This window comes from Chenopodium album, chromosome 7, assembly GCF_948465745.1.
Source record: "Chenopodium album chromosome 7, dcCheAlbu1.1, whole genome shotgun sequence".
Classification (NCBI taxonomy): Eukaryota; Viridiplantae; Streptophyta; class Magnoliopsida; order Caryophyllales; family Amaranthaceae; genus Chenopodium; species Chenopodium album.
Window position 1 is genome coordinate 74,201,667 of NC_137840.1, and position 24,666 is coordinate 74,226,332.

At 33.8% G+C, this 24,666-nt stretch overlaps 3 protein-coding genes across 4 annotated transcripts; all 3 read left to right on the forward strand.

The window, feature by feature from the left end:
* The first annotated feature begins 1,945 nt into the window (after positions 1 to 1,945).
* LOC145638533 (putative methyltransferase PMT15) lies at positions 1,946 to 7,754 on the forward strand. 2 transcript variants are annotated; one of them, XM_081689511.1, is made up of 6 exons: positions 1,946 to 2,620; positions 5,388 to 5,598; positions 5,895 to 6,192; positions 6,325 to 6,717; positions 6,919 to 6,996; positions 7,096 to 7,754. In XM_081689511.1, the coding sequence occupies exons 1-6, from the start codon at positions 1,946 to 1,948 to the stop codon at positions 7,325 to 7,327; spliced, it is 1,887 nt and encodes a 628-aa protein (XP_081545637.1). In that variant the 3' UTR covers positions 7,328 to 7,754. The 2 variants fall into 2 exon arrangements, with proteins under 2 accessions (XP_081545637.1, XP_081545638.1); XM_081689512.1 differs by having other exon boundaries at positions 2,482 to 2,620; positions 5,434 to 5,598; positions 7,096 to 7,752.
* A 726-nt stretch (positions 7,755 to 8,480) lies between these two features.
* On the forward strand, positions 8,481 to 14,457 carry LOC145639542 (COP9 signalosome complex subunit 1-like). Its single transcript, XM_081690807.1, has 6 exons — positions 8,481 to 9,012; positions 10,707 to 11,027; positions 11,771 to 11,887; positions 11,979 to 12,064; positions 13,565 to 13,799; positions 13,916 to 14,457. Exons 1-6 carry the CDS (start codon positions 8,617 to 8,619, stop codon positions 14,090 to 14,092), a joined length of 1,332 nt encoding a protein of 443 aa, XP_081546933.1. The 5' UTR covers positions 8,481 to 8,616; the 3' UTR covers positions 14,093 to 14,457.
* A 1,161-nt stretch (positions 14,458 to 15,618) lies between these two features.
* Positions 15,619 to 21,255, forward strand: LOC145639543 (putative pectin methyltransferase QUA3). The gene is made up of 7 exons (XM_081690809.1): positions 15,619 to 16,203; positions 17,184 to 17,387; positions 17,479 to 17,689; positions 17,782 to 18,043; positions 18,269 to 18,643; positions 19,516 to 19,611; positions 20,788 to 21,255. The coding sequence occupies exons 1-7, from the start codon at positions 15,769 to 15,771 to the stop codon at positions 20,999 to 21,001; spliced, it is 1,797 nt and encodes a 598-aa protein (XP_081546935.1). The 5' UTR covers positions 15,619 to 15,768; the 3' UTR covers positions 21,002 to 21,255.
* Positions 21,256 to 24,666: the final 3,411 nt, after the last annotated feature.

A 24,666-nucleotide genomic window follows, 5' to 3' on the forward strand; every position in this document is an offset into this window, starting at 1 on the left:
ATTGCTCGAAACAACTTGACTTGGGTAAATAGCTAGTTAATGTAGCAATCTCACTAACTAATGTCTAGCAATATGAAGTTTCGTGTAAAATTATCCACTAATTAGACTTTCAAGCAAAAGGAGAGAATGGTAAAATTTGATGATGGTTAGTCAAAATTGGAGTGAAATTGCGCAACTTTGCATGTGGAGGTATTGGAGTAGAAATGGTAATTCCAACTTGGGGAAAGTCACTACACAATTGACACTAGTATTACACTAGTGAGATATTATTCCACGATATACTTTAATGTTTTCATTATCCACTTGCTATATCGTGTATGTGACACAGTGACAGTAGTAATATAGTCTTAAATAAACGTTACACTCAAATATAAAATATAATAATATGATTTGCTATTTAATAAATCTTGGGAGCGACTTTTTTTTTCACCAAAAGAAAAAATATAAGTAGCGTTCGTAAATTAAAGACTCAACGGGCTAAAAAGTTGGAGTTTATTTGCTTTGTTATGATGAGTATGATCCTACCATGTAAGAGATACAAAAACCTCTTGAGAAGCTATCCTAGATTCAAGAAGTGTGAAGTGTTTCAAAATTTTGATACGCGCGGACTTTTAAATGCGAACACATAATGTATGAGCTACTCTTAATATTCAGTAGAATTCCTAAAGCAAAAGCTACCTTACTTGCCTAGCTACTACTAGCTAGTAATATTATGTAGTCCTACTACTTAATCACTATCACGAGAAAAGGCATGGGAATTTCTATTTTGATTTTACATGTTTAGTTCTTATTGAATGTACATACTCCGTGTTAATCAATAAGTTGATCAATAAGTTGATACATGTTATGGGGTGTAATAATGGTGTATGACATACGACAGAACGGGATAATTGTCGAATGTTGCCGGTTTAAAATGCCAATGCAAATATGCAATATGATTTGATTTAATTTGTATTTAAAAAATATATATGTATTTAGTACGGATTTTTCATTGTTTCGCAATGTTAATTTTTTAATGTTTTCAGAATTATCATAATTGGGCATTAAAACTAATATCGTCATGTAAATAAATATATTGTTCTTTAATTAAGCATGAGAATTGGGCCTTTTTTTAATACATATTTCATATTTGGGTTTGTATAAAGATTATGAGGATTTTATTACCATTATTTGAAGATTATGAGGATTTTATTACCATTATTTTATATTAAAACATGTCTAATATGGAAGTAAATCATGTTATTTAACATAAATCCTTTATGATAGCATACATCTAAGAATGAGATTATTTTTTTAAAAAAAAAAAATATTAAGCAAATGCTAATTTATGCTAATCACCCAAAGTAAAGGTATTAATGTATTATTAATAAGTCATAAATTAAATCCAAATAAGAATTACAAATTATTTTATGCCCACATCTACAATAGGAAAAACCGCGTTGTAATCTTGTAAATCTTGAATTCTTAATCACTCTTCTTTTCCTTCTTAGATAAATATACCTCCCCTAAAAGTTTAATAATTCGTAATTTCCATTTTTTATTTAACATTAAGTCTCGTGCATAATATCTAGCCAACTATGCAACAGATTATATGTTGCATCATTGGGTCATTTCAGACGAGGTTATCAAAAAATAAATCGTTTTATAGATAGTACGTAGTATATATTTTTAAGAAAATTATTTTTTTTAACTTTTGTAAGATTTCTTCATTACAACAAAAGACTTTTAATTAATACGAAGTAATAAAATTTACAGCATTATACTATTGTTACATACTTACATTATCCGTATTTCAAAAAGAAAAAAGAAATAATTAAAAAAAAATAACACAATCACACTTTTCATTTTGTCAAACCCACCAACAAAATAACATATACTCTTCCATATATATAAATATCCCCCCATAAATTTCATTTCATTAATTTTCTCCCTCACTTCCAACACTATGGCACACCACCACCCTTACTACCACCTTAAACACAAACTCTTCCTCTTTTTTAGCCAAAAATTAAACCTTTATTACTTACTATCACTTCTCCTCCTTTGTACACTCTCATATCTCCTAGGCTCTTACCACCCTACCACCCCACCTTCGTCGCTTTTCCCCGTAAAACTCTCCACCTCATGTTTCACCTCCACCACCAACTCCACCAATCCGCTACCGATCCCCCTAGACTTCAAACCCCACCATGAGATCCCTTCACCAGCGCGTGTACCTCACTTCCCTCCATGCAACCCTAACTTATCCGAGTACACTCCATGTCACGATGTCGATCGTTCCCTACCATTCCCACGGGAACGCCTAGTGTACCGTGAACGTCACTGTCCCTTGGAAGAGAGTGAGTTTCTACGGTGTCGTATTCCTGCACCTAATGGTTATACGACGCCGTTTCGATGGCCGGAAAGTAGGGATATGGTATGGTACGCTAATGTTCCTCATAAATGGTTAACCGTTGAAAAAGCCGGTCAAAATTGGGTCCGGTTCGAAGGTGACCGGTTCACTTTCCCTGGTGGTGGTACCATGTTTCCTCGTGGTGCTGATGCTTATATTGATGAGATTGGAAGAGTTATTAATCTCAAAGACGGTTCGGTTCGAACCGCTATAGATACCGGTTGCGGGGTAAGTATTTCATTTTTAGTCCGGCCGGTTCATTTTGTGTGGAATAGTCTTAACTCTTTAGAAGATGTGGTGTTAGAAATATTTAGGATATGCTTTGGTAGAAATTAGTATAACAAACAAACAAATCAACTTTATTCAATATTGACTAGTTTTAATACGTACTGACTTTTTTATATCCAAACTCGGTTCAACTCCGTAATCATAAACACGCAATAACACAAATGAAATAAGAAATCGAACTAAACTTGTTTTTGCAATGGATTTAATTTAAGCAACTACTTAAATTAATTTGGTACTTGAAACTTATAAAGCTAAGGCTTAGAGTAATTATTACTATGGACTAATTTAATTTCTAACTAATTAAAGTTTGAATTCTATTAAACCATCCAATTATTTATAAGACTTTATATTAATTGTGATGCTTTTTCTATGGTTTTGAGTTTTGACGTGTGATATTCGTGGAGGCCTATACATGAAGTTTGATTGACTTTTCAATGGAATAATGGAGTTACGTGTTTGGGTAAAAAAGTTGATCGGTTTAGTTGAACCGGGAATGAACCGGAATTTGGGATTTGAAATTAATTTTTTGGGATTTTTGGTGATCAGTTTTTTGGATTTTCTTAGGTAGGTGAAAGAGGGGTCAGCTCAGATTATGGTAAGTTAGGATTGGGTATGATTTTATGCAGCAAATAAGAGGATTCATAGTATTGTTTCCTTTTTGGTAGATCACAATAATATTAATTGCTGGCAAAAGTTGATAAATGCAACATTTCAAGTATAATAATTAATCTTTTACTTTCATTCAAAAAAAATTAATTGATTAATCAAAAAAAAAAAAAAAAATTGCCATTATTAAATGAAGAATTACTTCGTATTATTTTTATTTAAGAGATAGAATTACAAAGGATAAATAATGTCGGGCAAATTTTAATATAAGGTTTTAGTACCATCGTCTATATTTTAACCAATTAAACTAATTGATATTCATAAAGTCATTATATTTGAAATATCATTTTGAGTTCGTTTCAAAAAAAAAAAAAATTATCATTTTGAGTTACAAATTTACAATGACCTTGTGGATGTCAACGATTAATATCTTAAGGATGGTCCAAGTCTCCAAACTTGTCTAGCCTACATCTCTTTTATTGATCTCTAAATTAACTATTTTGAGTTTATATTCATTGATGATAAATTATTGAATGATAACGTACAAATACCATTAAATTGTTAATATCGATCTTTTAATAATTTTAATGTACTCCCTCTGTTGAAATCAATAATCACAACACATATAATGTATTATCAAACAGAGTAATTATAAATTATCAAACCAAGTATCAAGTGATTATGAGAAGAAAATAAACTAAAATGCTTTGTAAACACATACAAGTAGCATAATTATGAGAGGCAAATTAATGTATTTTATGCTTTAAAGAATGTTCTTTCTCTTTCACTTAATAATATGTCTTGGGTAATATCAATTATACGAAATCATAGTGGAATTTTTTGTGAAAGTTATTAAAAAAGAGAGATAATATTGCTAAGAAAATGAGACCTTAATAAATTTGTTATTAAAACTAGTTTTAATAACTTTTTAAAAAGAGATCTGTAAGTTTGTCATTATCTTTCATGTGTTAGATATGAAAGGGGAACATAACTTGTCACCAAAGTAAAGATTCCACCTCTGTTCATGTAATGGTGTAAATCTATATCTATATCTATACTTAGTATTTAAAAACACAAACCACAAATCTATACTAAGCCACATGTCATCATAATCACTCATATGCCACATGTCACCTTTCTTAATCCTTTCTTTTTAAATTCCCATTTTAATATAAAAATAAAATATATAAATAATGTTTGAGTCTTTAATCTTTATGCATTCTAGAACTTACAAATTTAAGTAAGAACATTAAGTGTTTCATATTCAATATAGTAAATTAAAGTTAAACTAATTAGCGCTCATTACATTAACAATAAAATAGTTTTTTCATCTCCTTAACTTAAATATAACTTAAACCAATGTGTCATTTCATGCCCTACAATATCTATATATATATATATATATACCTAGCTAAATTCCACAACACCGACACTTTTCAAGAAAAATAATCTAAGTAACAACTCGTGCATCGAACGGGTCAAAAGTCTAGTTGAACTTCACAAATATTGCCATTTGTACACTTTTTAATTATAAATCAACGATAAACTTAGAAAATTATGATAGCTACAACAAAATTACGGCTAACAACTTTGATTAATTGTTAATATTGTCATAATTGATAATGTTTTATATATATGATGACCATTATTAATTTATTATAATGTATTTTACATTACATCTTCCTTATAATTTTGTCAAATCTTGGAATTTAACCATATATATTAGCTAACAACTCTTCACAAGATGTATAGACTATAATGTCGTTTAATGGCTTTGATTAAGGGAGAAGGTTGAAGCAAAATATCTCACAATCACATAGGATTAGTAGTTGCCTGACCTCATATGGTCCAGCTACAAATTATTACTCCCTCTGTTTTTTTGTGCTACTTACTTATTATTCACGTGATTTAATAAAAACCTAACTGTATATGTTACAAGATTTAAAATATTAAATTATTATGTAATTAAAGATATGGAGATAGTGCGAATTGTGGATGATGAAAAAATTGAATGGTGGAAGTTAAACAATAAGCAATATAATAGTTTAGGAGATGTGAATAATGACTTATTGAAGATTATTCTTGGGTAATATATTTGAAGGTTGCAAGTTTTGGAGCTTACCTTTTGTCACGCAACATCCTAACAGTGTCATTTGCACCAAAAGACACACATGAAGCACAGGTTCAATTTGCCCTTGAGAGAGGTGTACCAGCATTGATAGGGATCATGGCTACCACCCGCCTTCCTTACCCTTCGAGATCTTTTGACATGGCTCATTGTTCGCGCTGCCTCATCCCTTGGGGTCAATATGGTAACTTAACATCTTATCGTGTTCTGTTTTTATGAGCTGCATTTTTAGGCATTGAGGTCTTAAATAATTGTGATTCGTATTTGTTTTAATGTTTTCATATCGATATAGGATTGTTATTATATGATTTTTGTCTATAATAATGTATTCATTTAACAGAACTTGCAATGTGTCATGACACATATTGCAAGTTCTGTTATTAATTGACGTTTATCATGTATATGTGTTTATTGAGTGTTCATGTTTTCATGATTTCTACACATTCATGAGCTAATTAGTCACTTGTTGTGATTGAGCAGACGGACTTTACTTGATTGAAGTGGACAGGATTCTACGGCCTGGAGGTTACTGGATCCTTTCCGGGCCACCCATCAACTGGGAGGGTCATTGGAAAGGTTGGGATAGAAGCAAGGAAGATTTGAGCTCTGAACAAAACACCATTGAAGCTGTTGCTAAAAGCCTTTGTTGGAAAAAACTTAAGCAAAGAGGCGATATTGCAGTATGGCAGAAGCCTTCTAATCATGAACACTGCAAGAAGAGCCGCAAGGTTTTTAAGAAACCGCGATTTTGTAATGCTCAAGATCCTGATCTTGCATGGTATGTATACAATCTTTTATCTCATAGTCTTACCCTGTTACCTATAGTCATATACTCCCTCCGTTTCATTTTATTTACACACGAGTTTTTTGAGTATTACTAAAGTTCATATAACATGATTGGTTATTGTAGGTATACAAAAATGGAGGACTGTTTAACTCCACTCCCTTCAGTCTCTAATATAACTCAAATAGCAGGAGGGGAAAGAGCGAAATGGCCAACTAGACTAACATCAATTCCTCCAAGGGTGAGTAGTGGTAGCTTGGAGGGTATAACCCCTGATGTTTTCACAAAAGATACCGCGATTTGGAAGGAGAGGTTAGCATACTACAAGTCCTTGAACAATGCACTAAATGATCCAGGGAGGTATCGCAATCTCCTTGACATGAACGCGAAATTGGGAGGCTTTGCAGCTGCCCTTGTCAATGACCCTGTTTGGGTTATGAATGTTGTTCCTGTTGAGGCCAAGGTTAATACTCTTGGAGTCGTCTTCGAACGTGGTCTTATTGGTACATACCAAAGCTGGTAAGTCCATTATTATAGTTGGTTTTTGTAACAAAGTTTTCCTTCAAACTTCTTGCAACAACTAAAAACTTTGTCTCTTGTTTATATACTAGTAATCAAGTAATAACTACATATATTTGTACACAAATATTTGATTTACACTCCAAAAATTGCATAAAGTTCAATACTAATTAATGGTTTTATTTCGAATATTTCTGCTAGGTGTGAGGCAATGTCTACTTATCCAAGAACGTATGATTTGTTACATGCTGATTCTGTATTTAGCCTTTACGATGGCAGGTAATATATGTTTTTTCCCTTTATAATGATCCAATTAGCCTTCAAATTAACTGACTTAAGTAGCTGATTAAACTTCGTGATCACGAAAATATGCTGTAGGTGTAAGATGGAAGACATTCTACTAGAGATGGACAGGATTTTACGGCCTGAAGGTTGTGTAATATTCAGAGATGACATTGATGTTTTAGTGAAGGTGAAAACTAACATCGACGAAATGCAATGGGATAGCATAATATATGATCATGAGGAAGGTCCAATGCAAAGAGAGAAGGTCATGGTTGCTGTTAAACAATATTGGACAGCTCCTGCACCTGTCCAAACTGATTCTTAGAGATTATTAAGGTCCAAATCTTAGGTTTTTTACCCTTTTTTTTTGTTCATTTTGACAATCGATTCTTTTGTAAGCTCTTTTTTATTTAACATTTGGAGTAACCTTTCTCGGAAACATACTTAAGTCTTTGGGTCGTCTTCTCTCAAGAGTCAAGACTCACCACTTCTTTGGTGAAATGTGAGTATTGGTGGAGGAAAAGGAAGATGGTACTATCAATATACTCACTAGCATTACCCCCGGTCTATTTTAGTTGAAATTTATAGACGATAAACATATAGTATATCTAATTCTTTTATTATTGTTGTAATTGATTGATTTATAGAGTTAAAAAATTCATAGGTAAAACATTTCTGTGATCATCTCATGTGTATGGAAATGTCAAACTATTAGAATTTTCTTTAAAATGATATATTATCTCTTGGATGTCTTGACAAGAATGAATTTGTTCATGAGCTATCTATTATTTGTCATTGATAATTTCGAAGAGAGTTTTTGACTATAAGTTCCCTCCATTTCTTTGCTATAAGTAGAAAATGCTGTAATAAAATTTTTCCATGTATGGGCTTCCTTTACAACTCATAAGATAAATTGTCTCAACATCACCTATCCCTAATTATAGAAAATGACAATTGATTAAGATAATTTTTCAAGAATCCATTAATTTAACTAGTTACATTTCATCATAGATAATGATAATAATAATGATACTCTTTAACTTTGATAAATTCCTTGTAATTCAGGTAATTTTTATCCAAATAAACTTCATTCGATTTGAATTTGTTTCAAATTTTGATAATGTATTAGGCTAATTTCAATATTCACTCTATACTTCGTATTGGATTGTAGCTTATCACAAGTATAGGTGTCAATACAACTAATTAGGATGAATCAGGACAAGTCTTGTTAGGTCAAATCTAGTTTAGGTTTGAGTCGTGCTAAATTATTGCGTCTATATAAGTCTTTAAATCTAAATTGGGTTATTTTTAAATTAGGTTGAGATAGGTTAATTTTTGACGGATCTTGTATTAACTTGACTCGAAAAGGTTGCAAGTCTAACGTGGTGTAACCTTTCTAGTTTCTACTCCGGCCCAAAGAACGCACCGTGTTTCTCCTCAATTATTCCAAGTAGAAGACTAGAAGTAGAACTCCACACTTTCTGTAAACAAAATAGAAAGAGAAAAATAAGAACACAGAAACTCAATTTTCGCTAAAACCCCTTTCTCTCTCATCCTCACCCCCAAATTGATCGCTAGGGTTTTTCTCATCCCAGAAAATCCCCAAATTCATCAATGGAGAACGACGAAGAAACGAGTTCAGGTCAGATGATGGACGAGATCTACGCCAACGGTGACGATAAGCAGCCTCACAAACCAATCATAAGCAGCGGAGAACAACTCGACGTTGAAGCCTACGCTTCTCTCTACTCTGGTAGGACGAAGATCATGCGGCTATTATTCATCGCTGATCGATGCGATACTAACCCTTCGATGCAACTCGAAGCCCTAAGAATGGCGTATGATGAAATCAAAAAGGGTGAGGATACTCAGTTGTTCAAGGAAGCGGCGCAGAGGATTGATAATCGATTAGGGCCTAATTATGGCTATGATTCTTCTTGGATTGAGGCTGTTGAGCGTCGTGCTGAGCAGAGGAAGGAGAAGCTTGATAATGAACTCAATGCTTATAGGGTATGATTTATGGTTTTTGTTTTGTAATTGTGAATTGATTTTTTGATTGATGAATATGTTATGATTACTGATTAGGTTTATGTATTTGGAATGTTGAATTATAAATTGGTGTGATTGGGAATTTTGGGTTTGGAGGGAGTGTGTAGTGCTTAGAAGTTAATGTGTGACTGTGTGAGGTTGTAATGATGAAGTAATGGTTGTAATTCGATTCCCGGGACCTCGGTAGTGAGGGACTTAGGGTAGTTGTTGCGGTTTCTTAGTCGGTATGGTGGTATGCTTTGTGGTTGGTTAGGGTGTACAAAGTTTAGAGTTACAAGTAACCTTTTACTTAAATCTCAAGGAGGGGTTGGAGAAATGCTTCTGGATGATAGGATACAGAGACTTTGTAGTTACCAGCAATTGCGAGAAAAGCATTGCTTTGGTTAGGGCTATAGACCTATAGTCTGTGGAGCTTTGGTATTTGTGGACCTTAGGTTTGGCTTGTGCAATACTCGTGTCAAATGAGGTTTGATTGCTGTTATAAAGTTGGATTTTTATTATTTTGACGAACTTGTAGTTGTGCCTTTTCTTTTAGTTTTGTTGATAATTGGTTTTTGATTTGAGGAGGTTCGCAATTGAGTTCTTTAATTAGTAATGGGCTTATTGATTCATTTTGTAATAAATGTTTGAGATTGGTGCTGTTCCATAAAGCTTTTTGAAGAGGATGTGATAAAGTAGGGTTTTATTGCTGGTGCCTGGTGGGATGGTGGAGGTTGGAGAAATGAGTGTGTGCCGTGTCCTCTATCTAGTTCCATCTGTCCATTTTTTATGGGCTTTGGTGAAGGGTGAAATCTCAACTAGTCAATTAATCTGAATCTAATAAGATGTTATTAAACATGTGGATCAGTTTTGAGCCCTTCTGTTATACCTTTTCTAATAAGTGACTTTAGTTTTTTGTATTTTTGTCTTCTCTATATTTTGGCTTCTGTAAGTTTGTGAATCAATGGAGATCTAAGATTTTGTTATGCCTTTTTCAAATGCTTTTTTATAAGTTAATGACCCTCCAGTCTCCGTCTTACATGCCCAAACCAACGTTGAAAATTTTCCCTTAGTTTGTCTTCAATGCCTGTCACAAAGTGGGTGTGACAAAGGGAAAATCGCTTGCGTTGGTTTGGGCATGTAAGACGGAGATCGAAGGGTGCACCGATACGAAGAGTGGAAGAGTGGGACTATGGAAGAGTTAAATGAGGGAGAGGGAGACCGAAATTGACTTGGTTGGAAGGAGTTAGGAAGGATATGAAATGTATGGATTTGCATGAGCATGAGGCATTTGATCGTAAAGGATGGAGGAGGAAGATTTTTGTGGATGACTATATGGAACAATTATATTTGGCTCATGTAGCCGACCCCACTTATGGGATTAAGGCTTTGATTGATTGGTGTTTATAGCTTTGTACTTTATAAAAAATCTGGATGAAGTTTATAACTTTATATACTAGGACAGCTTGAAACAATGGTTTGTTTTGTTTGATACAATTATTTTGTTGTATTGGTTATCCTGTTGACTTGCATTTAGATTTTTCATTCTTGTACAAAACTGATTTTAGTTCTCCAGGTGCACTTCTTTTATTAATGAGATCTTTATCTTATTACTGGCTAGTTATTTTGTTTCTTCCTTTTGGCTTATGCTAATTCTATAGCCTTTGTTTGTGCAGACAAATTTGATTAAAGAAAGCATTAGGATGGGATACAATGATTTTGGCGATTTCTATTATGCTCATGGACAGTTTGGGGATGCCTTCAAGAGTTATGTTCGCACTCGTGATTATTGCACCACTGCAAAACATATTATCACCATGTGTTTAAATGCAATTCTTGTTAGTATTGAGATGGGTCAGTTTTCACATGTTACCAGCTATATAAGCAAAGCAGAACAGACACCAGAGGCTCTAGACCCTGTCACTATTGCAAAACTTCGTTGCGCAGCTGGATTGGCTCACTTAGAGGCTAAAAAATACAAACTTGCTGCCCGCAAGGTTTGTTTACTCTAGTCTCTTTATTAAAAGGGAACAATTGGTTTTGAAAGTTCTATTGCAGTACTGCTTATTTATTTAAACCTCTGCCTTCCATCACTCTGGATTTAGGAGGGATGTAGTTAGGGTATTCAAACAGTCACATGGAAAGATCTAGTTTAGCTATTCTTGGTTATAAAAGTCTGATTTCAAAATAATTATTTGTTCATTGTTGTGCTGAATTATATTACGTCTAGGCGTTTAATGAAATGGCTGATCGAACTAGAAAGGTGCTGCAAGGCTTAGGTGTTTTTTTTTTTTTTTTTTTTTTTTTTTTTTTTTTTTTTTTTTTTTAAAAAAAATAAAAAATAAAAAAAATTGTGCTTATGGATGGATTAGAAGTGCCTAAATCTGAGGAATCTCATGTTAAGACAAGGAATACATCTGAGAGGTTTAGTGCGCTAGTATGTAAATCTGTGGTGTGCCAAGAAAAGATGGTCAATGTTGAAGTTTTGTTATGAATCATTATTATATTGCATAGTTCATCTCTCTTCATTTCTTTCTGAAGTTTGTTCATTCTAAAGCAGATCTGTAATGTTTATATCAAGTTGTAATGTTCTTCTTCCTGCATTTGGTTTTGTCAACCTTGTCTGACATTCTGATTGCTATTTGCACACATGGAATTTTAGGTCTGATCATGCATATTTGGCAAAACTTTGCTGCTTGCTTAGCAAGTTCTCTAGATTGACGTGCTGATGTTTCTGCAGTTCTTAGAAGTTGGTCCTGAGTTGGGTAATAATTATTCTGAAGTGATTGCACCACAAGATGTTGCAACCTATGGTGGACTCTGTGCACTTGCTACATTTGATCGAACTGAACTCAAGGCATGTACTGAACATCTGTCTTTCTGATAATTCATGATTTCATGTTTGCTACTATATTAAAGTGTTACTTTTTATACTTGGTATTTTGCAGAATAAAGTTATTGACAACCTCAACTACAGAAATTTTTTGGAATTGGTTCCAGAGATTAGAGAGCTAATCAATGATTTCTACTCAAGGTAATTGAAAAAAAAATAAAAAAATATATATATATATTGTTATAGACTGAATTCTACTGATTTAATTAAGCATAATTAGTATTTAATTAAGGCTAAAAGCTTAAACATTTGATTGATTAAAGGTTGGATTACATAAGGATAGTCATAACTTGAGGTTATGAATCTCTCAGTAGCTTTAGGCTACAAATCTCTCTAGTAGCTTGAGGCTACAAGTCTGTCAAGAGGTTCACTCAATTTCTGCCTACCTTCTATGTTACACATACTAACTTACTTATACTAATGGTCAAGGTTGACCTTAAAGCTTACATGTGACTACTAAACGAAAATGGAAAAACCATAATAAAACATACTAAAAGCTGATTGCTTTCTTTCCTTCTCTTCTTCTTAATTAAATTTGTCTTTTACTTAATTACCCCCTAAAGTTGGTCTATTACATTACCGGCCCCCTAAAGTTCCACCTTGTCCTCAAGGTGGTTTGTAATCGGCACTTGAATTTGGGTCCCGGTAACGTTGATCTCTACTCCAATTCTTGAATGGGCCAAGATTGAGAATGAGCTGCCATGAGAGTTGTTGCTCATTGGTAATTGTAACAGAAAAGCTCGGCAGTTTGCAATGAGAGATGATTGAATTTTGGGTGGAGTAAGTGGTGCATGCCTTGAAACAGTACTTGTGCAAGTTAGGGAGAACTAAAGTGTAGCTTGGTAGGGAATAGAAGATGATGGGCTTAAAATGTGGGAATAGTTCATAAATGTTCTGGTTGCTAAAGGATGGCAGGGTAGATATATATTTCTACTCAAGGTAATTGAAAAAAAAAATAAATATATATATATATATATATATATGTATATTACTGTGGAATGTTCTTCTTCCTCGTTCATCTGTTGCTTCTTCAGGCTATCATTCAATTGGTCATTTATTATCTTAGTTGTTGAATGGGTGTGTGTGGTGATTTAATTTGTTTTGATAAGGATTGAAATATGATGCATTCTACTCCTCCACACACAACTACACACCAAAGCATGCAGCCTTTGGCCTGCCTGAGTGAGCTGGCTTTTATCTTGTGGTATTTGGTCGGACAGTATAGGATTATTATTTTCATCTCTTTTACAATATGCTAGTACTTGAACAATGGTACATATTGATAATTTGATATCAACAGGTAGTGTTCAGTTTGTGCTGAAATTTTTTGTTGATATCATGTTTTGGGGTTATCTCACCCTCGCGGGAATTATGTTGTTACTAATTGTTCTGGTCTGTTGTGAGAAATACTGATTAAAAAGCATAGTATTTTTTTTAAGGGTTGGGGGGGTGGGGTATGTAATTTTTTTTTAAAGATGAATGCAAATCACAATTTCAGTTGAGAAGCTCTAGAATCCAGATATGTAGTTTTAATTAGCGTCTTACTGGTTACCCTGAATTTCATGGCTAAGCTTTTCTAACCTCATTTTGTGATTCAATAATGTTGAAATTGTTGATAACCTAATATGCTTATTGTCCCAGCCGTTATGCATCTTGCCTCGACTATTTGGGAAATCTCAAAGCCAATCTTTTGCTTGACATTCATTTACATGACCATGTTGAGACTTTATACCAAGATATTCGTCACAAAGCGCTCATTCAATATACACTTCCTTTTGTGTCTGTGGATCTGAACATGATGGCAAATGCTTTCAAGACAAGTGTGTCAGGCTTACAGAAGGAGCTTGAGGCTTTGATTACAAGCAACCAAATACAGGTTAGGACTGAGAGTTTACGTGGAAAGTTTTAAAACTCGAGCATTCATATTTTATAAGCTGCCTAGTTTACATTACTTATGATGATTGGTATTGATCTTGTTAATGCTCTATGCAGGCTAGGATTGACTCCCATAACAAAATCTTGTATGCACGTCATGCAGACCAGAGAAATGCTACTTTCCAACGTGTACTACAGACAGGCACTGAATTTGATCGGGACGTTAAGGCGATGTTGCTCAGAGCAAATATAATCAAGCATGAATTTAATTTGAGGCAGACAAGAAAGATATGATCTAGCGTTTTTCAACATTTCTGGGGCCGTTAATGAAGAAGTATGGAATACAGAAGCATTTTTGAAGGGTATTCAACAATTGAGTTGAGATGTTTCTGCTTTGCACAGTTCTTATTTTGCTCATTTTGTGCATACTTGTACACTTAAAATTTAGTAGGCGAAGTTTAGATATTTGCTGGCACCCACCCTTCTGTTTCCGAGATCAGTAGGATGATATTATTATGGAAATAGAAGTGTGCTTATTCATGGAGATCATTTCTTTTGCTATCTTTGATTGATTTCGTGGCAGCCACTTCGCCCACTATACACTGTCTGTTTTGAACTGTCCGTTGGATTATATAAATGAGAAAAACTGTCTTAATAGATACTTCGTAGCACTTGATGGGAGTTGCCATTGCCTTGGCTCCTAGTTTGATTGGTAGGTATTGCACATCCCCATCCGAAATTTGCGAGGAAAAAAAAGATCCGAAAATGGTCATTAGAGAGGTGTATCCATAGATGACTTTGTGATGATGTACTATGTTATACTTGTTCTTTATGTAATGCATCATTACACTACAGACTCCACATACCTCCCGTCTTCCTTAGGTCCAGCCCATCACTTTATTTGTGTGCAATGTTGGTGCATTGTGCATGTACATTGTGAAGCATGGACATGTTACCCCAAGTCCCAAGAGGTACTTGGTACTTAAATGAATTTATATGAACATGATATCGTTTTCGATACAATTTTTTTGTTTTTGGAGTAATTTCGATACAATTACTTCGTATGTAACTAGGTCGATTCTACTCTTAATTCAGCCATCTTTATATGACATTTTGACATGGGTTTTGACAAGAAAGCATAGTCATTTTTGATGTATTTTGCGCATGCTTCGCGAGATTATATTGTTTGAGTAGTAATTAAATGGATCGGATCCAACATAAGCTCACCAAGATTTTCATAGGTTATTTTAAATTTCATAGGTTAAATTAAAATATTTTCAAGTAATTTTTTTTATGAAAAAAATTTGTCAAGTTGCTCAAATGCTTGATTATTAAGTCTTAATTGAAAGTTATGTATTACCTATCAATATTTTAGTGAATATATATACTTGTATTGCTTTATAGTTCAAGATGAAGCATTTCTTTAAATTATGAAAAAAAAAAAAAAAAACTATATTTTTTTAAGACATCTGTTTTTTTTTAGTGTAATTTTTTTTTTTTTTTTTTTTTTTTTAATTTTTTTACAAGATCTTATTTTTATTTTTTTTTTAAAAAAACAACAATTATTTATGGAGCTTTATTATTATTATTATTATTATTATTATTATTATTATTATTATTATTATTATTATTATTATTATTATTATTATTATTATTATTATTATTATTATTATTATTATTATTATTAAGTTTATCCTTTCTAAAATAAAAAAGATTCGAAAAGAAAAGAAAAAACCGGTTACCAGGAATAAGCTGCCGCCAATATCATCAGTTCTCTCTCATTTTCTCTTTCTCTCTCCTCTCCACTCTTCACACTCACTGCATCTCACCACTGCTAATCCCCCACTTTCTCCGCCATTTTCACACTTCAATTTTCCCCCAAATCTCATAAACCCTAAATCCCCTCATTATGCCCAATTAATCCTCAATTTCCCCAGATCTAGCTCAATCAATCCACCCCCATTTCAATTATGGGTCATCTAAATCTACCCTCCTCCAAAAAACCTGCTAAACAATGGAAACTTCTAGACTTAGTCACCGCCTTCTTCTTCGGAATCGTCATCCTCTTCTTCCTCCTCATCTTCACCCCTCTCGGCGATTCCCTCGCTGCTTCTGGTCGGCAAACGCTGCTTCGAGCCTCCGCTTCCGATCCCCGACAACGTAAGAAGCTTATTGTCTCCTTGGAGGAGACATCCTCCGGTGGTGGCCACATCATCGATACTTGTCCGGCTGAGTTTGTCGATTATATGCCTTGTGAAGATCCTAAGAGAAATAGTCAGTTGAGTAGAGAGATGAATTTTTACAGAGAACGTCATTGCCCGTTGCCTGAAGATTCTCCGCTTTGCTTGATCCCTCCTCCTGAGGGTTACAGAGTTCCTGTTCATTGGCCTCAAAGTTTGCATAAGGTTCATTTTCTCTCTCCTCCCAATTTTTGTTTTTGATTTGTTTATGTTTTGGGATGATTTGGTTTTATAATAATGTTGAGCTGATTTTGTTTTATTGTATAAAGATGGGGTTTTTGTAATGTGTTGTTTGTGGATTTGGTTTTGATTTAGTAATTATTGGTGAATAATGGTGATCAAATTGTTTATGATTGGATATTGTAAGATACCCTCATTTGAATTGAATGATGTGGGGGGGTTTTAGAATAGACTAACTGATTACATAGGATCTTTAGTGAAATCGTAGGGTATTGTTAGTTATGAGAGATTAAGAGAATGTGATAACATCTTTATTACCGGATTTATATAAGTGAGTGAAACTTTATGGCATCCTTGGGGTGATCTTGTAGTTACTACGGGGTGGAGATGATGTGGTCGGTCCATGGATTTCCCTTCCTTTTGTCTCTAAGGGAGACGGTGCATCAAGTTGTTCGCAAGGGCCAACTTGATCCTTTTCCCCAGGATCCAAATTGGGGAACCCCTGCAGCGCCCCCAACTTCGACTATATTCTCACTGATACAATGACTGCTAGATAGAGAGTTATGGGGGAGTTGTTAGTGTAAAGTCATTGGTTACTGAGCCATACTTTCTAGATCATAAGGATATGGGTAGGTAAATTTGATCGGAGTATCGCATGTTACATGGGTGCCTAGTTGATACAATGCAGTGAATTGATGTAATGCATAGAGGTGTTGTTGCATAGTCGCTGGTTGTTGCTACAATGATGATGATGAGTTGAAGTCCAAATGTAGTTAATTTATAAACTAGTAGAGAGGATTTTTTGAGGATCCTTGGTGAAAATAATGTGGACAAAGGGTAAGTAGATGTAAGTGGGAGTTGAACATGTGATGAAACTAGTGCTATTGATGTTTGGACTCTTCTTTACTCATATGCGTGTTTGAAAGTGATTTTCTAGTATCATGTATTGTATTGTTGTTTTGCAGATTTGGCACTCAAATATGCCTTACAACAAGATTGCTGATAGGAAAGGCCATCAGGGATGGATGAAGAGAGAAGGTGAATACTTCATCTTTCCTGGTGGGGGAACAATGTTTCCTGATGGAGCAGAACAATATATAGAGAAGCTTAAGCAGTATATTCCCATTTCTGGCGGATCCTTGAGGACAGCTCTTGACATGGGCTGCGGGGTACGATGCTTTTGATTGATTCATTTTTTTTATAAGATACGGGTACTTTTGTAGGTATGTGTAAGATTAAGCAGCTCTTTCTTTCTTACAGGTTGCTAGCTTTGGGGGTTACCTTCTGTCAGAAAACATTATGGCTCTCTCTTTTGCTCCCAGAGATTCACATAAATCTCAGATTCAATTTGCTTTAGAAAGAGGACTACCAGCTTTTGTTGCCATGCTTGGGACACGTAGACTACCATTTTCTGCCTTCTCATTTGACTTGGTGCACTGTTCGAGATGTTTGATCCCATTTACTGCATACAGTGAGTTCTATGTAACATGTCACCTAAGTCTATATGCACCTGATTTTCCTTTCTGCAACCAACTGATCTAATGTGGTTAACTTGGTTTGCAGATGCATCGTACTTCATTGAAGTGGATCGCTTACTTCGCCCAGGGGGTTATTTTGTAGTCTCTGGCCCTCCTGTGCAGTGGGCCAAACAAGACAAGGAATGGGCTGATCTTCAGGCAGTGGCTAGGTCATTGTGTTATGAGCTTATTGCTGTTGATGGGAACACAGTCATCTGGAAGAAGCCTACAGGAGATGCATGCCTCCCTAATCAAAATGATTTTGGGATTGGTATGTGCGAGGAATCTGATGATCCAAGTTATGCATGGTAATATGACGAAGGCAATGTGTTAAATTTTGGATTTCATGACTGATAATAGATACTTCTCTTTACTATGATAAGCATTAAGCAGTGACAAAAACTAGAATGAAAAGACAACATTGTTGGGATCCATCCTTGAATGGCTTACTTTTTTTTCTGTCTTCACAGACCTTCAGGTTGTCTTTTCTTCTGAGAAAAAAAGTGATTCTGATGCATGTGGCCTTTCTGCAGGTACTTCAAACTGAAAAAATGTGTGAGCAGAATGTCTTCTATTAAAGGTGATATCAGTGTTGGGGCCATACCCAAATGGCCAAAGAGGCTGACAAAAGCTCCTACCCGTGTTACTCAAATTAAAAATGGCTTAGATGTATTTGAAGCTGATGCTAGGAGGTGGGCGAGGAGGGTTTCTTATTACAAAAATTCCTTAAACTTGAAGCTAGGGTCTTCAGCTGTACGCAACGTGATGGATATGAATGCATTCTTTGGTGGATTTGCAGCAGCTCTCGTATCTGACCCTGTGTGGGTAATGAATGTAGTGCCTCCACATAAACCTTCAACACTTGATGTGATATATGACAGAGGTCTTATTGGAGTATATCATGATTGGTGAGTCTTTGTGGCAAATTAATGATGTAAATGCATTATAGGTTCTGTTTCTTTTGGAAACCAGATGTATGAGTTGACTTCCCATGACTAGAAAGTTGGTGGTGATTGCTAAGAGGAAAAGGGAAAGGGAAAGTGAAAGACAGATGAATGATGAAACTTGGTATAGATTCCTTATTTACACAAGATGCTATATGGCTTTGACATTATAGTTAGAAACAAGAACCCTTGATTTTAGATATTTTCAGTAGAATTTCCCCCCTACTTAGCATTGATGCTCTGGAAAATAGCAGAAGCTCACCCAGCAACTCATCCTACCTTCCTGAAAAGGTTTCGAACATGAATTATAGAATTTTAGACCATCCACTTGATTTTTCTAGAACCTAAATAATGCAAAAATTAGGTCTAAGTTAAACCATTTAGGTTGATCAATGGTGCAAAGCCATGCCTAAGTAAGGCACATTATTAAGACTTGTCTACTTATTAGGCATAAAATGCAGATTATGTAATTACTTGGACTTGTTTTAAGGTTCACTATAACTCTTGGGATGCTGGATGCTTAAAGACTACTTCCTTAAGGTGGTTCTCCAATGCAAATATTTTGCAAATTGGTCATATCTTGTTTGTAGAAAGAAGTTGTCAAAATTGTATTCCTTAACTTCTTTGATTGCTGGCCAATTAGCAGAAGCTGTTTTTATTTATTTATTTATTTATTTATTTATTTTTAAAGCACTCCTTTGTACAAAATCTGTCCATGCATTAATTTGGGCAAGGATGATCCTAGTTTATGCCATAATGCTTCTTTTATCAAGTAAAATCCTTGTACACCTCTTTGGACCTTTTGAACTGATATACTTTTGTCTGATGAAAAACAGGTGTGAGCCTTTCTCAACTTATCCTCGAACTTATGATTTTCTCCATGTATCTGGTATTGAGTCACTATTAAAAGATTCAGCATCAGGCAAGCAAAGGTAGGGTCATTGGATGCTTTGTACTCTTGTGGTTTTTCATCCATTTCATTTTAAACTTGTTCATGGATTTCATGCTGTTGATGTGTTGTTCGTTATAAAGGTCATCATGGTTTACATAACCTTCAATGCTTCATGAAACATACTTGATTCCCTTTTTGTTTATCTGCACATTCTTTCTAATTGAATTGACTATTATTGTTTGAACATTCATCCAAGATTTTCAGGGCATGAAGAATATACATAAGATCTGAATTGTAGAATTGTATTTATGTTGAACTGCTAATTGGGTTGCTGTCAGTGGATATAATATGTGTGCTAATTGAATTATTCATTTGTGGACTTTATAGTATTTCTCCTGAATTTATTCCTATTAAACTTGGACCTTGTCAAACACTTTGACTAATGGAAATCCTGGTCAGACTATTTACACTAGTTTGTGAGACTCTGAGAGTCCTGTAATTCTGCTAGGAGAGCTAGTGAGAGGTTTTTTAGATAGTGCTCCTTCTATCCTGAACAGCACTGTACTCTTACCTCCTTTACTCTATACCTTTCTCTCTCTTAATCTTCATGCCCTATCTCAATGTTAACGGGACAAAAAGAATATAATTCAGAATTTGTAATTTTATTTGAGAGGTCCCAAAATTTTGAAAACATGGATGATAGATTGGCAAAAAAAAAAAAAAAAAAAAAAAAACAGTGATAGAAGAGTATTTTCTTACATTGTTTATAAGTTCTAGTCATGACTGGTTGATGTGATCTTAGTAGGCTATTGTTGGAAGATGTTTATGTCAACTAATTTCACTAATCTGCACACGAGAATTTTTAAGATATTTTAGAAAATTCTAACTTGAATCTTGAATTTATTGCTGAACATATGCTGGGTTGGCTTTCTAAAATTGACTTCGGTAGTCAAAAACAAAGATTGATCTCTAATTTGGCTTGTTGTGTTCCTCTGTTTACACAGATGAAAGAAATTTCTAATGTTTGTTTTCAATATACATATGGTTGCTTTTACATTGCTTCATGTGATATAAAGTGGTCTGTTGTCCTCTAGAAGCAATAATATGGAATTTGGCTTGTTATGTGTTCCTATGTTTACACAGAGGAAAAGGATACCTTGTTTATCAAAACTTTTAGGAAGCTGACAATTCGTCTTTTGCCATTGACCTGTTGCAGATGTCACCTAGTGGATGTGATGGTAGAGATGGATCGTATATTACGTCCAGAGGGAACGGTGGTGGTAAGGGACTCTCCAGAAGTCATCGACAAAGTAAACCGCATTGCTCATGCAATGAAATGGACTACCAGCATCCATGAAAAGGAGCCTGATTCAAGCGGGAGGGAGAGAATTCTCGTGGCCATCAAAACCTTGTGGAAGGCAGATCATTGACACAGATATAGCAACTAGTCCCTGTAGTGTATCATTTTTTTGAGATTTTTCTGTTTATTATGTATTTATATCTATATATCTTATGGCAAACTTGCATATCTATGCACAAAAGTGCATCCAGCCAACCTGACTACTAAACATTTTCGCATTTCTCCCTAAATTCTTTTTTTCTCTGTTTAGTTAGTGTTATGTAGGGTTATAAACTTATAATTGAAGGAAGATATATAGTCCCATTATACTGGAGTAAATTTTTATCTCTGTGTTCATAATCAGTCTACGCTTGTCTCTTTAGATCGATTATCTTAGACATTATATAATATTTCCACATTTTGTATTAATTAAATTTATAAAATTATGACCTTGGAAAAAATGGTTCAAGTGTGTCCATATAGTAATTATACCCTTTAAGAAATTTAATGTTGCATTTGAGTAATAATTCTACATTTATACTCAAATTTAACATTAATGTATGGAGATCTGTTGTTTAGAAGAAGTGTGAATACTAATTAGGTTTATTTAAACAAAATAATGTACTCCCTACTAAGTCCGAAGGATATTTTGAAGTAGGGCTCTTTGGTTCCCCTTCTCGTCTTCCCTTTTCAAAGACTCCGCTAACTTAGATTAGGTTGATCCGTACAGGGTTCCGACCTAGTCAGAGTCTCCTCTTTACATACCAATATACGGAGTATAATGTATATAATGAATAAGTCAACATTGAAAAGTTGAATAAAGAGTACTTAGAAAGAAGAAGAAAAAAAATCAAAACGATGTCTTAGAATAAATCCACTCCGAAAGAGTAGTCAAGTCTTTCTCAAAAGGTATGTGTTTGAACAATCTAAATGAAGTTCATTTACAAGTGTCAACATCGTTATCGCTTCGATTTCTTTCTCCAAGCCTCCATGTCTCAATTGGGACCATTCGTAGTAAATTTTCATGTCCCTAAAAATGAGTTCATTCATCATTTTCAGGTAATTTTATGTCAAATTTATGAACCACTACTCCAAACCTCTTGTTACTACAAAGCCAAGTCGTGGTCTATCCTATCCCCTATCATTTTGAATTTTGATATATACCATGTGACTGGTTTGGGATAAACTTAGCTAATCTAATGGGATGTTCCTACTACAATCTAACATGCCTTTGTTCTTCTCTTATATATACATCGCTATGGTTTGATATGAATTGAATTGTCCTAAATTGATTCTATACTCGCCGATATTTTGATAATTAAGTTCTTTAGATTGAGATTGCCCTTCAATGTTACACATCTTAGGTATGCTAGCACAATCAAAGTTTTTTGCATGGTACAAGTTGAGCTAATTTCCGGCATAATAACATGCATAAGACGCTTACATGTTATATGAAAATCTTGATTACGTGCTGTCTGAATGTATGTATATCTGATATCGAATGAATTGTTTAACATTATTGTTAATTTTCATGGTTATATATTGAAATAAAAGAGTCAATAATATCTTTATTCTTAACTAGTATTCCTAATCAATTCTCAATTTTTGTGAATTTCCTCAAAATTTATACTCATTCAAAATTCTTGACTTGGAAAGGGTCTATATCATTCAACTCGACGTAGAAACAAACAAACAAGCAGTCAACTTCTTATGAATTTTTATTTTAATTTATTGTATTTATTGTTAACTCAATTTTTGGCAAGGACTTGTCATGAAAATAATCGAAACAGATTGATTTCTGCCATTTATTGTGAAATCTGAATTAATGCACTGCTTGAGACATCTCTAATCAGTATTATTTTCAATCGACAAATAGTTTATTTAATTCTTCTTTCTTAAAAAGAACCCAAAAAAAGGAAAGATTGGACAATTGTCTCACCAAAAATAAAAACAAATAAAAATAAAAATAAAAAACGAGTACAACATAAGTTTAGAGCACCTTGGTTGGAGGGACAATTACCCGCTTGTCATGGAACATTTTCCTTGATATTAAGATATCTCCCCAATTTTAATGCATGATCATCAATTTTAATGCATGGTAATCATCAAGACTTTGGAATAAGAGTTTTAAAAAACATGGTAATAATTCTTGATAATTACAAATTTCTAAACAATCATTATTATTATCATCAACTTAAGCTCACTAATAATTATGTAAAGTGGCTTCTTGTATACCTTGCATTTATGTAATAATGTGAGTATATTATACTTAGGTTATGTATGTTCTTTAGAGCAAAACTAAAATGATCGAATTAAAATAGAATATGAACAAAGTTGAACAGATTCTATAGTGGTTATTACGGTTATTATGTTTTTATCCATCATAATAAGATACAGAGTACTTATCTAAAAGACGGTGTTTTCCTATTCTCATCTCGTCTAATCAACATCCTTAGCTTACTTTATACGAGTACTTTGTATATCTAAGATGGAAAATGTGGCCAAGTAGCCTAGGTAACCATAAGCATATGTTTGAATTTAATCATTTATATCAATTGAATGGAATTAACAGAGAAAAGAATTAAGGGAGTAAAAGGCAAAAGATTCGAAAAGCTGTATGCAATAGATTCCAACTATATTGAATATTCCTCGGTTGAGCCGTTATTAAACTCGTAATTAATTAGTGGTAAAAGTATAGTTAAGTACACTGCTAATAATTACTCTATCCAGCTGTCAACCTTCAAAACACAAACATTAATGCTCCTAAATTTTGAAATTAATGGGATTAGAGCCTATTTACTGAACTAATGACTAGTTGTATTAATGACCCTTGTTTACAAATTCATCTGTCAACTCTCAAAGTTTGTGAGACTCGTATTAATGAAGAAGCTTCTCTTTTAAGATCCATATGTAATATGCAAAGTTTTAATGTCTCAACCCTAAAAAATTGCTGCTGTAATTTAATCTCAAAGCTACTTACTTCAATTCATATTAATCATAGAGTATTTTCTTTGTCTCTTAATGATTGTTTAAATCGACTTTATAAAGTTTTTTAAGACTCATCTTACTAAATATCTTTGTTTCTAAACATGTCTTAGGGTCTGTTCTCCTCAGCTGAATTTCAATTCAATTCAGTTCAGCCTTAATCAGTTCAGTTCAATTCATTTCTAATTTCCTTCTCTCGGGAAATAATCATCATTTCATTTCAGTTCAGCTCCAATCAGTTCAGTTCAATTTATTTAAATACTTCAATTTATTCAAGTATATATTTGACGTAAATTATTATAGTGTAATCTTTTAGGGAAGAAGTGAGTGATAATGTTACTAGTCATGAGTTTGGGAGGCTTTGAATTTATGCATGATCTTTTACATCGAGGTTGGTGAAACTACATCATTGGCTGCATGTGATCATTTAGCTCAAAGTTACAAAGTCACATTGTAGTTGTTGTAAGAGACCTTTTAAAGATGGAGTCTTTAATTTGCATCATATATTCATTTATTTGATTAAGGTTATTTCTCTAGTTCTTTATTTTGTCTCCTTCATCTAAACCAATTCAATTTGAATCCCCTTGCCAAACTGCTATAACAATGTTTATACATGTTGTTGGCCCTCATCTTCTTTATTGATAATTAGTTCTTATATAAATCACTAATTTAATACTTGTAGATAGACAATAAAAACATAAACGAGTAAGAAGAATCCAATTTAGTCACTGAATAACAAACATTAATTAGTATGTCTATTCTAAAATAAGT